Raw genomic sequence first — 17818 nt, forward strand, 5'->3', positions numbered from 1 at the left:
CTCCACACAATCCATCAACACCTCTGCTTCCCCACCTGTACCTGTAATGCGTCTGGATGAATGTCCGGGCATAGACAGCTCTCCTGTGTATTATTCCAATGTGTCTCTCCAGTAGCTGTCCACTCTCATGCATCCTCCGTGTGAGCCTCCATTAGATGACTCCACGCCAAGGACAAGCTGGTCTCATTGCCATTTTTAAAAACAAACGAACAAACAAACCCAATGGCCCTACATTCCCTTCCAGTTACCACTCTCGTCCGTTTCCCTTCCCACAAAAAAACCCTGAAGTGGGTGCTTGTGCTCACTGTCCCCTTCTCTCCTGCTCACTCCACCTGTCTCCCAGGACTCCATAAAAACTGCTAAAACTTTCTGAAGTCACTGGTGACCTCCGAAGGGCTCTGTTTTCTGTCGTCACCATATCTGACTTTCGTGAAATTCTTATTTTCTTGGCATCTGGGACACCATCCCCTGGGGCCACAGTCCTGGGACCTCATTTGTCCACATACACTCCCTGCTTTTTGGACAACAGTTCTAGAAAGGACTAGAAGCCGTGCAGTGTGGTGTGGTTCAGAATCCAGACTTTGCCTGAACCCCAGCTCCAGAGTGACCCCAGGCGAGTTCCTCAAGGCTACTCAGTTTCCTCATCTGTAAGACAGAGGCCCTACCGCACCTAGCTTGCAGGCCGTAACGAGAAGTTAGTGGCATGCCTGGCATCAATAAGCAGTAGTTGAGCCAGGCCAGGCGTGGCTCAGCGGTTGAGCATCGACCTAGGATCCAGGTGGTCAGGGTTCGATTCCCGGTCAGGGCACATGCCCAGGTTGCAGGCTTGATCCCCAGTCAGGGGCGTGCAGGAGGTAGCCGATCCATGACTCTCTCATCATTGATGTTTCTACCTCTCTCCCTCTCCTTTCCTCTCTCTGAAATCAATAAAGATATATTTTAAAAAAATAATCGGTAGTTGATATATCACTATTACCAGGTTGCCATGGGTGGTGGTGGCCAGAGGTGTCTGAGCTTGCCCAGGGAGAATGACAGTTTGGTGATGTGCAGGGAGGGACAGAGGAGAAGCTAACCCCCTGCCCCCACTTCCCTGTTACAACTTGCAGGTGAAATGGAACAGACATATTGTAAGGTTGACATTGAATATGGGGCTCACCTGCTTTACAGTAGAGACAACTGCACATAGAACAAGTGGTGTGAAAATCAGCCTGCAGACTGCTTGCCCTTTAAAAACTAGATCTCTATAAAGAGTGTAATCAAATAACTGCCCATGGATGATCCCAGTTAGAAATGCAGATCATCTACTGAGCTGGTGCCCAGCACCCTTCCCTCCCTTCTGCTCCCCTTCTCACAGCCCCACCCCCAAATTCCATGTAGGAGGAGTGAATAAGAGCCATCAATAGGTTTTAATGATGAATGAATACACAAAATGTGGTCCACCTATACAATGGAATATTGTTCAGTCATAAAAAGAAATGAAGTACTGACACATGCCACAACATGGATGACCCTGGAAACATGATACTCAGTGAAAGAAGCCAGACACAGGTCACATACTGCATGACTCCATTTACATGGATGTCAAGAATAAGTGAGTCTATAGAGACAGAAAGATTAGTGGTTGCCAGGGAATGAGAGAGAATTAGGAGGAAATGAGGGGCAACAACTATTGTGGGGAGCGGTTCTTGTAAGGCAATGAATTTGTTCTAAAATTGATTGTGGTGATGGTTACACAATTCTGAATACACTAAAACCACTCAATTTTACCCTTTAGATGGGTGAATTATATCTAATAACGCTGTTATTTTAAAAACGGTTTTATTGACCCTAAAGATGACCAAAGTCCAGGGATCCCCAAAGCAGAGGGTTCCAGAGCTCCTATCTTCAGCCACAGTGGGATCTGGCTGCTCTGATGGTGCCATTAGCACAGCCCTTCTCAGAACAAACCTGCCCTCACCCAGAAGAGATGGAAGCTCAAGTGAAAGATATGAACCCTAAGAATGTGGCTTTAACTGCAGCCAGGAGAGGGGACTGTAAACACAGCAGCTGCTGCAGGTTTTGACTCTACACAACACCCGTTGGGAGGTGAGGGATATAGATTTTTCTCATTTTTATCTTACATGTGTCTAGAATACTATTCTTCTCTTTGGACAAATGATGTATTCGTTTCCAGTTGCCGTGTAATAAATTTCCACAAATGTATTGGCTAAAACAGTACCTGTTTATCATCCCACAATTCAGGGGGTCAGAAGGCCAGGCATGGCATGGCTGGGTTCTCTGTTCAGGGTCTCACCAGCTGAAATCAAGGTGTAAGCTGTGGCTGCGATTTCATCTGTGTATCTGATCCTCTTCCAAGCTCAGTGGATGTTGGCAAAATTCAGTTCCTTTCGGCTGTAGTACTGAGTCCCATTGACTTGCTGGCTACTGGCTGGGGTCCGCTCTCAGCTCCTAGAAGCCATTTTCAGGTCCTTGTGCCTTGGGCCCCTCCATCTGAGCAAGAGAATGTCCCACACATGGGTCCCTCTCTTAATTCAAATCTCTCCAATTTCCTCTTCCAGAAGCAGTGGGAGAAAACTCCCTACTTTTAAGGAACTCATGTGATTAGGTCAGACTAATGGATATTGTTAGCCTGACATGATCAGGATAATATCTCTATCTCAAGGTCAACTGTGCATATATAGCCTAACTTAACCATGAGAATGATACCCTATACACGGGTTCTGCCCACACTCAATGAGAGGGCAGTATATGAGGGCAAAAGTCATTGGGGACCTTAGAAGAATTCGGCTACCACAGATGAGGGGAACATAAAGGAGGTACAGAGAAAGTTAAAGGACCACACTAAGGACAGAAAACTGGAGATGGAACCTGCACAGGAATCTAGGGCCCCAATCCTAATTTGAGGCTTTTCCTCTAAGCAAATACGCCATGAGTTGCGGGAGGGATGGGGGAGTGGACAGATGGCCTTTTGGGCCCCAGCATGTTCTGGTACATGTGAGGAACATCAGCCTGTTTAGGCGATGGGGGAGAATACAAGTTCTTGGATCAGGAATGGAGGCCCCATAGAAGCAAAAAGCCCCTGCTTCGGAGAGAAAATACTTCCAGGAAGACAGAATGGGGGGCAGATGCCCACGCAGGGGTTTGGAGCAAATCCCAATATCCCCCAATTCCCTGACACAGATTTCTGGGCCAACAAGGCTGGGGTTCCCCAACCACTAGAGGGCGCCTGGCACAAACGATGCTCTGAGGGCAAGCAGAGTGAACATCCTTGGAGAACCCAAGGCAGGGATTGGGGTGGAGTGGCTGAGCTCTGGCCTCCAGCACCCCCAAGGCCTTACAGATCTTGGAGACACTGGGCTTGTCCAGAAGCCCCAAAAGGTCCTGACCTCCAAATGCTGGCTTCCTTTGTCCAGCCCCATATGATTCACTCTGCTCATAAGCAAGCTCTTAAAAAGAGGGTTATAGCCCTGGCCAGGTGGCTTAATTGGATGGAGCACTGTCCCACACATACACCAAAAGGCTGCAGGTTGGGTTCCAGGTCAAGGCACATACCTAGGTTGCGGGTCCAATCCCAGGTTCAGGTGCGAACGGGAGGCAAAAAAAGGATCAATGTTTCTCTCTCACATCAATGTGGGTTTTTTTTCTCTCTTTCCCCCTTCCTCTCTCTCTAAAATCAATGAACATGTCCTCAGGTGAGGATTTTTAAAAAGGGAGGGGGCTGGAGTCCACCTGTGGCATGTCCTCTGTTCCTCCTCTGGTTCTACTCCCTGCTTCCAGGTCTGATACTACAGGCCACTGGGGTGGGCTCCGGCCCTCATCCCTCTTCTCCCCTCCACGGTCAGCACTCCCCTCCTCCCCTCACACTCCCTGGTAAAGTTTTACCTCCCTCTGTGTGGGTATTTCCCCCAGGGAAATACCTCTCCTTTTCACCATGTCAGCAAGGAGGAACCAGGTATGTCCTGCCTCAGGTGCATTCCTTGTAAAAACTCAACATATGGCCACCTGGCTGGACTATTTCAGTTTTGTTTTGTTTTTAAATAATGCATTCTTTTGTATCTAGTTGTTTTTGTTTTTTTAATATATCTTTATTGATTTCAGAGAGAGGAAGGGAGTGAGATAGAAACATCAATGATGAGAGAGTCGTTGATTGGCTGCCTCCTGCACGTCCCCGACTGGGGACTGAGCCCAAAACCCAGGCATGTGCCCTGACCAGGAATTGAACTGCGATCTCCTAGATCCTAGGTCGATGCTCAACCGCTGAGCCACACCCAGCTGGGCGGGACTATTTCAGTTTTAAACAGAATGGGTGACCAGTTCCTCAGCTGATCTCAGTAGGCACACAATTCGGCTGTGACAATACCACACAGCAGACCAGGAGCCTGTGGATGGCACAGCTGAGAGCTGGGAACAGGCACCCAGACTGGGCCCTTCCCACGGGAGAGTGCAGGGGAAGGGGAGGACAGAGCTGGGGCCTGCGGTCAATATAAAAGGAGAGAAAATCAGCCCAGGGGCCAAGGAGGTGTAGCAGGGAGGGGGGAGGTCAGCAGAGGTGCCACAAAAAACCAGGAGGGAGCATCTGGGGTTCAGGAGAAAGGTCCAAATCAGATATAGGGAAAGAGGAATACTAAGGTTGCTGCTGAGCCCAGAGGTGTCCAGTGTCTCTCTGGACAGCTGAAGCTCCTCAGAGGAATGGAGAGAGGTGAGCGAGAGAAGGCCGGAGGTCCAGTCCCACCTAAGAATGGAAAAGGATGGGCTTGGGGCTGGGAATGGCCAGGCCAGGGGAGGGCCAGAGGTCTGCCCTGATGAGAAAGCAGACCTGATTGGCTGTGGGGACGTTGGCAGCTAGGAAACAGGAGTCTCTCTCCCTGGGGGACAGGGGGAGGGGACTCAAAACTCCAGCATGTGTGTGTGATGGCGGGAAGAACATGTGTATGTGGGAACCAGTGGTCGAGTGCCAGCCAGCCACTAAGTGCCAACTGATGCTCTGGTGGCTTTACTCAGATTCTCTATTCTGTCCTCATTATAGCACCCAAGTCTGTTATTGTTAGACAGATATGAGCAGAGCAAGGATGGTGGGCCAGGTACAGAAACGCACCAGGGCAGGAAACCCCAGATGCCTAGCAAGGGACAAAACTGGGAAAACAAGAACCTTGTCCCCAGGGTAACCTGTCCTCCCCTAGCATATTCCTGGTCATGCCTTTAGACCCCCTGAGCAGTTCCTCCCTAAAGATAACATCTAGACCTCAGTTGTACTTCAGCTCCAGGCCCAGAAAAGCAGCAAAACCAGACAAGTGATGCCTTGGCTGCCTCAGGACCAGCTACATTGGCTAATGACCCCCTGCCCTGGCACTGACCATTCAGTGGAGACCACGACCCTGAAAGAGTGAAAGAGTACACCTGGAAAGCTGATGAATATTCTATTGAGACACTCCTCTGAGACCTCCCCCAAGATTTCCACCTGCAAGAGAAAGATAAGTAAGCTCAGGACAAGACCCAGTGTGTGCTCCCCACCAGAGGACCAGGCCAGCTCCATTCCTTCCCCCTTCTTCCCTCCAAAGGGATCCCATGAGACTTGCAACCAGGGGAGCAAAGGGCAGCAGCAGCTCCTCCTGGGCTTACCCCTGAACCTGTCTCCAAGGCCCCCTTTTCTCTCTGACTTCCCAGTGAGCCAGAGCAGCCCAGCCTCAGCTCTCCTGTTGCTTCTTCTGTGCACCTTCCTTGTTTCACTGTCCCAAGAATATTTTTGCTGCCATCATGGACCCAATACCCTTTGGCTCAGCACTAAGTAGCCATTCCCTTTGGATATCCCCATCCTCCATCCCCTTTTCTTTAAATAAATTTAATTTTTCTGTATTCACTATCTGAGATGGCTATTTAGCCTCCCCTCGGACCACCGACTTTAACCATTCAGTTATCATACCCCAAGGACTTGCCCAAGATTATCCCAGCTAGTCAGTGCCAGCACCTGGCTCCTTGCAGGCTCCTCACAATTTTTTGTGGCCTCAAGACTCACCTGGGACTAGGGGCCAGCCCTGACCAAATAAAGCCAAGGGCAAGAGGGGAGCCCATTTGGGTGTGGTGAGGAATATGGAGAGAGAAAACACAGTCTACGTGAAAGGACAAGGTCAAGTACTCAGTGATAGAGAAACAACGTTCTATCAATTGTCAGTGTCCAGGCAGCCGAAGGAATGAACAACTCCTAGGGGTCAGGGAGGCTTTGGCTTCAAGTTTGGGCAGACAGGGAGGAAGGAGGCAAGATAAAGTCCAGGAGGGGAGCCAGGCTAGAGCGAAGGGACTGCTTTCAGGATGGCTTTCTCCTCTCTCAGCCCCTGTGGACTCTGACCCCCTGCTGCTATTTCCAGCAGTGAGCCGTTGCCAGCACATGGGGGGTTAACATCTGTCTGGTGTAGTAGCCTCAGCAGCACAGCAGCAGCAGCACAAGGTGGTGCCAGTAACTCAGAAGCTGAAATGTGAGAAGCATGAGAGGGGCAGGGCTGGGAAGAGGCTGCTGCTGCAGCAGCAGCAGCAGCAGCCGGGAGGGTTTTCCTGGAAGGAGCTGGAGGCTCCACTGTGGCGGCCAAAGGTCTTCCCATCCTTGACCCACATCCCCTCCAAATGACTGCCCCTCCAGCCTCAGGCTGTGGGCTGTGGCACCCACTCAGGGTGGTCCATAGGGCAGCAGGTCTGTGCTGCAGATCTGGGGAAGGGATGGAGCCCCGGGCCAAGGCAACCAGCAGAGAATGCATTGGACCCTGCCCAGCTTTGCCAGAAGCACTGGATGGGGAAATGGGGAGATGGGCAGAGGATACAGTGAGTAGGGGTACAGAGAGGTCCCTGGGGTCCCCTACCTCAGAGGCCTGGCCTTGACTTCCCCCCCCTTGGGCAGAACTAAGTCATGGGAACCTCCTACTACTCCAGAGTCAGGGAGACACACAAAGCTCCTACCCCCTCCCTGGGCCAGGTGCCAGCCTGCCAGCCTACCTTTGCAGTGAGGAATGACCAGAGACGGGTGGCTTCCCAAGTGTGTGTGAGGTGCTGGGTACTGAATGGGCACATCTCCCTTTTCTTAGTTCCACAACCACCTAATCAGTGTATTAATAGGTAGTATTATTATGACCTCCCCGCCTCCACTACAGATGAGCAAATAGAGGCCCGGAGAGATTCACAAACTTGCCTGAAGCCACACAGCCAGTGGCAGATCTGGCTTGAACCAAGGCTATATGACAGCAGGACTTGCAAACCTACCCACCATGCCACGGGGGAAGGAAGGTGGAAGAAGCAAAGTTCACCAGCAGGTAAACACAGGTCTGTGTGTCAAATCCAAGGCAAGAGATGAAAGGCAGCTTTGGGTCCCCCAGGAAAGCAAGGTGGTACAGGCTGAGAATGTATTCAGACGCAACAGCTAAATGCCTGGTCCCAGATCTGTGAACGAATCTGCTGGAAGAGGTATACTTCCCTGAGGCCACAGGATTACCACTGAGCAAATGACTGGTACTCACCTTGATAGACCATGGAGCACATCTGGGGCTTGAGGTCTGCATGGCCCTTGATGGAAGAATCAACATTTACTGTGGGACAGCACTCGGCAAAGCTCTGCTAAAAATGAACAGAAACACCTCAGTAGGCATCAGAGGGCCTGGGGGCGAGGAGCTAGAGAATCCCAGTGCTTTCAGCTGTGTGACCTTGATTCACCTCTCTGAACCTCAATTTCCTCATATGCAGGAGTGGTGTTTGCCAGGAATGACACATAGAGTTGCTGTGAGAATTAAATAAAGTGTTTGTCAAAAAACACTTATATTGAGCCCAGCTGGAGTGGCTCGGTTGGTTGGAGCATGGTCCCATGCACTGAAAGGTTGCAGGTTCGATTTTTGGTCAGGGCATATACTTGGCTTGCAGGTTTGATCCCCGGTCAGGTCAGGGCACATACAGAAGGCAACTGATCAATGTTTCTCTCTCTCTCCCCTCCTTCCCTCTCTCTAAGCATGTCCTCAGATGAGGATTAAAAAAAAAAAAAGCACATATTGAAAACCTTCATCTTCACACACAAAATTGTACATGAATAGCAGCATTATTCAGAAAAGGTAGAAACAACACAAACATCCACTGATAGATGAATGGATATACAAATTCTGATCTATCCACAAAATGGAATATTACTTGACCATCAAAAAGAATGAAATACTGACAGATATTACAACATGGATGGACTTTGAAAATATACCCAGTGAAAGAAGCCAGACACAAAAGGTCACATATTGCATGATTCCATTATGTGAAATGTCCAGAACGGACAAATCCATAGAGATGGAAAACAGACTGGTGATAGCCAGGGCCTGGGGGGATGGAGGAATGGAGACTGAGTGCTAATGGGTTCAGGGTTTCTTTTCTGTTTTGTTTTTGTTCTTAATCAATTTATTTTTTGGAGCTGTTTTAAGTTCACAGCAATATTGAGCAGAAGGTAAAGAGATTTCCTATATAGCCCCGGACCTCAACACACACATCACAACCTCCCCCATTATCAATACCCCACGTGTGAGTGGTACATTTTTTTACAATTGAAGGGCCTACTGGGGTTTCTTTCTGGGGTGATGAAAATGTTCTGAATTAGATGGTGGTGATGGATGTGCAACTCTGTGACTACTGAAACCCAGTGAATGTGTACTTTAGAAGGGTGAATTTTATGGTGTGTGAATTATATCTCAATTTTTAAAAAGCACTTAGTAAGAATTCAGAAAATACAGCTCTCATTACTATATCCTTCAACTTCAGAGAGTCTGTTATAAAATGGAAGAGGCCATATGAACACATTTAAAAATGCTCAACATCCAGACAAGAGACAAGCAGCATGGTCCTGGCATCCTGGGACAACTGTCACAGAGTCATACCTGGTACACACAGACGTGAACAAGTGGCCGGCAAGCAGGAGCCATGACCTGTCACCGTGACTGATGGAGCATCCAGATTAAGCTCTGCACACAGGTACTGAACCCACTGCCATGGAATGAGAATAACCACAGGTGCATGTGGTGGCATTTGGGATAAGAGTTGGAGGACTTGGGTGGTTGGGTGGGGATGAGCTGGCACCCACAGACCTGTGGCAACTCAGAGATGTGGCACCAAGCAGGGCTGGCAGGAGGGGAAAACACTGAACCCAGGGGGTGGAACACTCTTATTATAGTGCTCCATGGCCCCAAGCAGAATGACAATTGGCTGGAAAAAGTTTACAGCAAGCCTGTCCTCTGCCCTCTGCCCTCCCAGAAGCCCCTGGTTTATCTGAGGCATCCCAGAGGCTCAGACTACTTGGGGTACCAGTTTCTTCTTCTGAGAAGCTCCAGGCCTGGGTTCCTCTCTGACTCACCCCCAGGTTCCAGGGTTCCAGAGAAGAAAATACACAAGGTCAGCAAGCCTGGTTCAGGCCTGTTCCCCAATGTCAGATGACCAGATAGGCTTTTAATGTGGCGTGAGAGGGACAGATGCAACCACTCCTCACAGCCTGGGCCCATCCTCCAGTCCAAGGTGGAACTGAGGGAACAGGAAGGCCACTCCCAGGGGCAGGCCTGAGCCTGTAGACCAACAAGGGAGGCCCATACACTTCTCCTTCAACCCCTTCCCTTTCCCTCCTGCCTCTACCCTCTGTCCTGTGTAGTCCCTAACCCTCTGGGGAGAATCCTCTCTTGGAGAAGAGAAAGGGGCCTGCTGCGTGTGTGTGCACACATGCACACACATACACTCATGTGCACACACATGCCCATACTGTCACAGAGCAGATCACATAACACCTAGATAAAAGGAAGAGAAAGGGAACTAGACATGTTAGCATCTTGCCTCCTCTGGGCCAGGCAGGTACCAAGGGATTTGCAAGCATTGTCTAATTCCGTACTTAAAAGAATCCTATGAGATTTCATAGATGAAGAAAATGAGATTCCAAGAGCTTAAGGAATTTAGCCAGCGGGACACACAGTAAGTAAGAGCCATAAAGCCAAGCACAGTGCCTGGCACGCGCCCCAGAAGCCAGTCCTATGGGGGCAGCTGAACAGAGTGGGGTTGTGTGCTATTTCTGCCCACCCAGTGGCACTGCTCCTTTGGGGGACCCCTCACTCCCACTTTCTCCATGTGGCTCTAGGGGTGTCTGCCCTGGACTGGGGCAAACTCCTGACACAGACCTGTACAATCAGCAACAGGGATGAGCTGGGACCCAACAAGAGGCAAGCCTGGGTGGGGTCTTGCTGGAGATCTGGGAGAGCCAAGCTGGGCAACACAGAGCCTACTGGATGGAGAGATGCAAGCCATGTCCCAGCACCATTGCTGAGCACTTGACCAGCCAGGCCCTGGGCCTTTGCAGTTATATGAGTTGTTAACTGATCTTTGAACACAGGCCTGACTGCAGAGCTCTGGTAGCTTAGGGGCTAGAACATGGCTGGGGATGGGGCCTCACCTCTCTCCCAGAATCCTGGGGGGGGCCTCTGGACCTCCTCATAAAGCAGCTCCATCACTCAGTTTGACCTTCAAAGTTGGCATCTGCTTGCAAGAATCTGTCTCCTCGGGGAATTCAGCCTCCAGATGTCAGATCCAAGGCAGCAGCGGTGGCTGCACATGGCTCTCCCCAGAGTGAATCAGCCACATTCCAAAGGTGCAAACACAGACACCACGCCCTCAGCAGCCTGGGGCTGCAGACTTCCTCCCCGGGCCCGCCCAGCCCCCATTCCTGCTCCCCACCCCTCTCCCCTCTTCCCAGCCAGACCAGGCTTTGGGCTTCCTTTCCAGAGACATTCTCCTGGAACTGAAACAGAGAGAAAAAGAAAGCCACTGGGACCAGGAGACACCCTGATCCATTGTTCACTCCCTCCCCTGCAGCAAGCACAGACCCTAGCCCAGATCTCCCCCAGTTATCAGTAATATACAAGGTGGGGCAAAAGTGAATTTATAGCTCAAGCCTGCATGGCTCAGGGGTTAAAGGGTAGGCCTGTGCACCTGAGGGTCATGTACCTAGGTTGCAGGTTCAATCCTCACCCCCAGTCAATGCAGCCAATCAATGTGTTGTCTTTCTCACATCGATGTTTCTCTCTCTCCCTTCTACTCTCTCTGAAAAGCAGTGGGAAAAAATCCTCAGATTAAAGAAAAAAAAAGTGGGTTTACAGTAGTTTGTATGGAAAATAATACAATAATTAATAAATAATAAAACAAGAATAAGCTCTGTGTTTCGAATACTCACAACTATAAACTACTTTTTCCCTACCCTGTATGGGTTCATCCACTCAACAGGTATTTATTGAGCACCTACTGTGCGGCAAACCAGATACAGAAAAGCCCCTGACCCATCAAGACTCAGACAAAATCAGAAAATAATTCCAAGTATGGGAAGAGCTAGAGGAAAGAAGGAAGAAGGGGCTGAGGCTGATGGCAAATGACAGAGGGAAGGTTATGAGGTGGGGGCAGGGGGGCCTGCTCAGGGGGAACACATAAGCGAGGCCTGAAGGATGAATCAAAGCCTCCTCTAGAGAGTCACTTCTCCGTAAACACTTCATGAGAACTACAGCAACATAACCACAGAGAATCTCCCTCAATCACTCAAGTTCTTGAGTCCACTTCCTGGTGCCTTCTGTCAGCATTAATGCAGGAAAGTCTGGCTAATATTTTTTTTAATAAGACCTTTAGTGAGATATAATTCAGATACCATACCATTTACCATTTTCAAGTATACACTTCAATGTTTTCAGTATATTCGCCATGTTGTGCAACCATCACCACAATCAATTTTAGAACATTTTCATCACTCCCAAAAGAAACCCTGCATCCATGAACAGTTAGTCTCCAACCCCTGTGCCCACTGCCCCTGGCAACCAGTAGTCTATTTTCCATCTCTATGGATGCTTATTCTGGACATTTCATATAAATGGAACCATACCGCATGTGGGTGGTCTTTTGTGTCTGGCTTCTTTGCTCAGCATGCTATCAAGGTTTACCCATGTTGTAGTATATATCAGAACCTCATCCTCTTCGTGGCTAAATAATATTCCATCGTATGGCTAAACCACATTCTATTCAACCACTCACCAGTTGATGAACATTTGGGTGGTTTCCTCCTTTTGCCTGTTGTGAATAACGCTGCTGTGAACAACCCTGTACAAGTTTTTGCCTAGACATATGTTTTCATTTCTCTTGGGTATATACCTGGGAGTGGAAGTGCTGGGTCTAATGGTGACTGTATGTTGAGGAACTGCCAGACCATTTCAAAACGGCTGTACCATTTGACATTGCCACCAGCAGTGTGTGAGGGTTCCAATTCCTCCCTATCCTCCTGACACTTACTATTGTCTCTCTTTTTTTGTTATAGTTGTCCTGGTGGGTGTAAAGCAATATCTCAATGTGGTTTTGATTTGTAGTTCCCTAATAAAGTCTATCCTCAGTCTGGCTTTGGATGGTGGTACCCAACTGTTCTCACATTCCTTCCATGCCAGCACTCCACTGCCCCCATCCCTTGAGGATTCCAATGCATTTAAACCCTATACCAGGTCTTGCTGTGATCCATTTCCTCCCTCACAAGGGTCAAACACACATCCAGTCCAATTCAGCCAATGCCTACTGCCTGAGGCCTTCAGGTACAAGAAATACTAAGGAGGCGAGATAGGGGGTCCAGGTCTGTGCCCCCAGGACAGACAGTGAGGAACAGGGGCCTCGTGCAAGTATCTACAGGAGTTCCTATACATCTCTTCCTGTGTCCCGACCAAAATGTAAGCTCCATGAGTGCAGAGCTTCTTTATTCATTCTTTGCTATATCCCTAGATAGTAGATATGCCAAAAATACAAGGGGGTTGTTAGTGGTTAGAAGCTTAGGCTCTGGAGTGAAATGATTTGTACTAGAATAATCCCACCTCTGCTACTTGATAGCTGTGTGCCCTTGGGCGAAACACTTGGCTTCTCTGAGTCCCTCTCATCTACAAAATGGGCCTGATAACAACAATCTACCTGACACGGTAGTTTTGAGAATTAAATAACGTAATACAGATCAGGCAATATTACGTGCCAAGGACCCTTAGAGATGAGATCACATAATGTCAATCCTCACAAGAGTCTTGTGAGATGGGACTATTATTACCAGCTTCCACATTATAGAGGAAATAGGAACTCTGAGGGCTCAAGGAATCTGTCGGGTCATGAGGCTGGTTAAGACAAAACCAGGATCTAAACCAAGACCCCTACCTCTAGGCAAGGGCAGTGTGGACGAATGCCCTGTGGCCTAACACAAATGGAGGAGAGCTGGGCAATCTCTGGATAGATGACAAATTAGTCCAAAGTGCTCATCATATACCCGTGGGCTCAGTGTCTGGCTCTGAGCAAAGTGAGCAGGACACTGGTAAGTTTCAAAGACCCCAAACAAGGGACTGTAGTGCTTTGGCGGGGGCTGGGAGGGTACAAAGAGATCCTGGGACTGCAAGTCTGGGGCACTAGAACAGACACCAATGGGGGTGGGAGGCTCAGGGGTCAGAGGTCAGGAAGATAAGATGGTACTAATAGTTTTATCAGGGAAAGCAAAAAGAACTCAGAAGTGTCCAACAGGGAAGCCTGGCTACTAAGAAGGGCTCCCATAAAGATGGCAGGCCTCCTCTCAGGGTGTGCAGCCTCAGGAAGGAGCCACACAGCATTCACCCAGTTGGACCACCCTAAGTGACAGGTGTGGCTAGATTGTTCTCAAATCAAAGAGCCTATCTTGGCCTAGGGGAGACATCAAACTAGCCCCTAAAAAAGTGGGGTTGGTGCCCCCTAGAGGCTGGGTATAAATATTGGGAGCTTTCTTGAGTAGAGGTGGGGTTTCTTTCCCCTCACTTTTGCTCTTGAATTGAGGAAACCCATCAAGTACAAGAGGTGCAAAGATGAAACCTTAGGGAACACCTACTTCTGGGACCATAGGCAGACCCTGAGAGCTTTAGGACATAAGCAGAACCTGGTGCAAAGTGCTGTGAGGGGAGAGCTCAGGACAGAGTAAGAAGCTCAGGAGTGAGTGGGTGATCTAGGGCAGCCAGATCTTTGGGGATACTTGGCAGGGGAGGGTTGGAGACGGGGATATTGCTTGAGACTCCATCATTCTTTTTATTTATTTATTTATTTATTTATTTATTTATTTATTTATTTATTTATTATTTTTAATCCTTACCCGAGGAGATACTGAGAGAGGGAGGAAGAGAGAGAAACATCAATGATAGAAACACAGATAATTTGCCTCCCATATGTACCTGGATCAGGGATGGAACACAAAACCCACGTATGTGCCCTTTGGTGCACAAAACAATGCTCAACCAACTGAGCCACTCCAGCTGGGCTCCATCATTTATTTTAAACAGGGGAGAAGCTCAACTGATGACAGCATTCCAACTGAGAATGTGTTTAAATTCAGTTGTGGAAAACCATTAGGCACACCAGTCTCTTATCTGCCAGAAGGCTTGGAAGGGGTTTCTCACAGCTGCCTGGCTGGGAGGCCTGGGACAGTGGTTTGCCGGGTCTAGTCAGAAGACCACATGCATCACAAATCACTTGAGCTTGTTAAAAATACAGATCCCTAGACCTTGTCCCAGACTTACTGGTGAGCATGCTGAGTTTGAGAACCCATTGGGGCTCTAAGACTCAGAATATCTCCAGGGAGCCAAAGAGGGTAGGAGGGACCAGATCAACAGGAAGCAATGTGCAGAGTGACTGTTAACAAGCCCTGGCCCACAGGGGTCATTTGAGGGGACCAGCTCCCATCTCCTTCTGGCCTTCTATTCACTCAAGTCTCATGACTCACATGTGCCACCTCAGACCTCTCCCCCTCCATCCTGTACCCTCACACTCAGTCAGTGGCCATAGCTTCAGCTGTGCCCTTAGTTCAAGGCCAGGGAGTGCAAGTAGGTTCCAAGTGCCCAGGCAGAATCATTCAGTCCTTGGGCCAGGGCCCAAGACTAAAGCCTGAGATTTCATGAGGAAGCCCCTGGCTGAAGACACTGGCAGGTGTCCCATATGGTGCCACTGGCCCCTCCTATACCAGTCTCACCCTGAAAATAGACTGACTGATTGATTCAGCTCAGTTGTAAAAGCCTGGGGATTAGGCCAGGGGATTGCATAGCTCAGAAGAATAGGAAGTGTCTCTGTCCCCTTTGGTCATCATCACCTCCCCATCCCTGTGCCCCCACAGTGTGTGTGTGTGTGTGTGTATGTGTGTGTGTGTGTGTGTGTGTGTGGTGGGTGGGTCTCCAAGGTACCCACTATAGCAAACACATGGCCACATATAAAATACATCCCTTCTGTTGGGGTGAATCCACTCTCTGAGGGGCAGGGCTTGGGCTTTGGACTCCAATGGTTTGGGGTTTTTTGCACTTGGATCCCATAGCTGTGGGCTCTCAGGTGAACCACTTAACATCTCTGAGCCTCCCTCCTGTCTATTAAATGACCTAACTGTAAGTTACCCTGTGGTCCTATACCACTAGGACCTCAGACTCACTGGTATCTTAAGGTTCAAACACAAAAGGCTGAGTTCCACTCCTAATCCTCTTGGGGTCACATTTCATACCATAACCCAAAGGCCAAGAGTAAAACTGTGACAGGCTGGGAAAGAGGTCTCCATGAGAAACCCACAGGCCTTCAGTGCGTTGGGACCTGATCACAGGCAGTCTTCACAGGAGCATAAAATTATCTCCCCCCACTTTCCACAGCAGAGAAACGATGGGCACAGCCAGCAGAGACCAAATCGGCAACTCTGAGGCCCTTTCTACCACATCTGGTCGGCGATCAGAGAGCCTGCTTGCAGGCACAGACTTGGGTGGGTTTCATGGGTGTGCTTTTTTTGGTTTTTTGTGTGTGTGAATTTTTGGTTAATCCTCACCTGAGGGTATTTTTCCCATTGCTTTTTTCAGAGTGGAAGGGAGGAAAGGAGGGGGAGAGAGAGAAACATCAATGTGGGAGAGACACATCGACTGGTTGCCTCCCACACACCCCGAATGGCGGGGAGCGAACCCGCAAACCAACCAGGGTATGTGCCCTTGACTGGGAATCGAACCCGTGACCTTTTGGTGCACCAGCCAGTGCTCTAATCACTGAGCCACACCAGCCAGAGCTAGTGGATGTGCTTTAATCTCTCCAGGCTTGCAGGGATGTTTGGGTGACGCTTCTTGTCCTGCAGTTGCTGGTGGGTACACGTAGCCTGCCTGGCTGACACCTTCTTTGTTACTGTTCCAGAGCACTCAGCCATAGCAGGCTTCCCCCTCAACCCACTCCCAGCAGCAGCCTCTTTCCAGTTCTAGGTCTTCTGCCTTCCCTCCCCAAAGCCACTTGTACCTGCTGCAAAGCCTGAGAGGGGTGACAAGATCTTCCCAGACAACAAAAGCCTCTCCCAGAACAGAGAGAAGAGACTTCCCTCCAGGAAAACTCCTGCTACACTCTTGTTCTGTACACTAATTTTAGGCTGGGTTTCAGGGCCCCAACTGCTGGGTGTGCATTACAGCAAACTGTTTTTTTGGGAATACTGTCAGCAAAAAGGACCCTGACAGCCCATCCTTCCCTTCAAGTCACTCACCACCCCCTCCCTCTAGCACGTTGGGAGGAAAATGAGGGGTAGAGTGGAGAACCTATCTTGGTCAAGGTCACCCCACCCTGGGTCTCTTGGGTGTGTTTCAGGCAATGACGTCAACCTCCTTGGGCTCCCTGAACCCAATTTCCTCTCAGCTAACAGTAGCGCCCAGGTCGATTGTCCTGATGATTAAAGGAAATAATATGCATAAGGCACCTAGCACTTGGCCAGGCACCTGCTCAACACGTGAGCCATTATTATTATTCCATCCTTTCTTTCTCCTCGCTCCAGCCTGCCCCACGGGCATTGCCGGGCTGCTCCTCAAATCCCCCAGGCGCCGGCTGGTTCCCTGGCTTCCTCCAGGTCTTGACTCAAACGTCACCATTCCGAGAGCCTTCCCTAGCCGCCCGGGTGATGCCCTTCCCCGCTTTTGTCCTCACCCTGACACTCATCTGACACACTGGACATGCTACTGATGCGCCCGGCCCGTAAGCCCTCTGAGGGCAGGGCTTCTGTGCCAGTCTCCATCCGGCGCCCGCGCCCGCCGGGGTGAGTGAAGTATTCCTATCACGTCTCCGGGGCTGCGGGCACGCCTCGGAGCCTGGCACAGGGGCCGGACCCCGCCCTGGGCCAGAGCACGACGGCGCGCGCGGGGACCGCGGGCCCGGGCTAGCGGCAGGACCGCGGTTTCGGGGGGCGGCGCCGGGGACAAAGGACTGCCCTACCTGTGCTGGGGGCGCAGGCACCTCCCCGCGGGCGGCTTCGGCGCGCACCCGCGAGGTCACGTCCGGGGCGTGCCAGCCGGAAAAAGGCCCGGCGAGGGGCAGGAGGGGCGGGACGTTCGCTGCCACGCCACGCCCCTCCGGCCGCGGGCCCAATGCGGAGGCGGGGCCTGCGGGGCCCGGCCCGCCTCACATTTCCGCTCACCCCGGCCGGCTCATTCATATTCATGAGGAGGGTGAAGGGCGGGACCCGGTCCCCAGCGGCGCCCCGCCCCCTGGCCGCGTGTCCCGCCCCCTTGGAGGCTCCGGCCCCAGTGGGGCGCCCCCGGCTTCCGCCTCGGGGAGGGAGTTTCCACTTGGTCACGACTCAAAAATGTGTCGCTCCCGCTCCTCCGCCCCCTCGTCCCTGCCCTCGGTTGGGGGGGGGTCTCTTCCCTGGGAAGGCAGGAGGGGCGGCTCCTCCTTCCTGGGGCAGGTCCGTGGGGATCCGGGGCTAGCCGCTCCCTCTTTCCCTCCTTCCAAGATAGCGCCTGTAATAATACTCATTTTTAAAATGTAA

The 17818-nt window shown here is 50.6% G+C and overlaps 1 protein-coding gene across 4 annotated transcripts in view; it reads right to left on the minus strand.

Annotated features, from left to right (window-relative positions):
- The window catches only part of TFAP4 (transcription factor AP-4), a 36930-nt gene extending 19577 nt beyond the window's left edge, over window positions 1–17353 (minus strand). The window contains exons 1-3 of one of the 4 annotated variants that reach the window (XM_081132509.1): window positions 17263–17353; window positions 7500–7596; window positions 2219–2490 (exon numbers count right to left, since the gene is read on the minus strand). In XM_081132509.1, the coding sequence (XP_080988635.1) occupies window positions 2219–2229 (11 nt within the window). In that variant the 5' untranslated portion in view covers window positions 2230–2490; window positions 7500–7596; window positions 17263–17353. Of the gene's footprint in view, window positions 1–2218; window positions 2491–7499; window positions 7597–10435; window positions 10570–17262 lie in introns of those variants that run through there. The other 3 variants (XM_081132510.1, XM_081132511.1, XM_081132512.1) reach the window with 3 other exon arrangements.
- Window positions 17354–17818: the final 465 nt, after the last annotated feature.

Source organism: Miniopterus schreibersii (assembly GCF_964146895.1).
Source record: "Miniopterus schreibersii genome assembly, chromosome: 3".
Taxonomy (NCBI): Eukaryota; Metazoa; Chordata; class Mammalia; order Chiroptera; family Miniopteridae; genus Miniopterus; species Miniopterus schreibersii.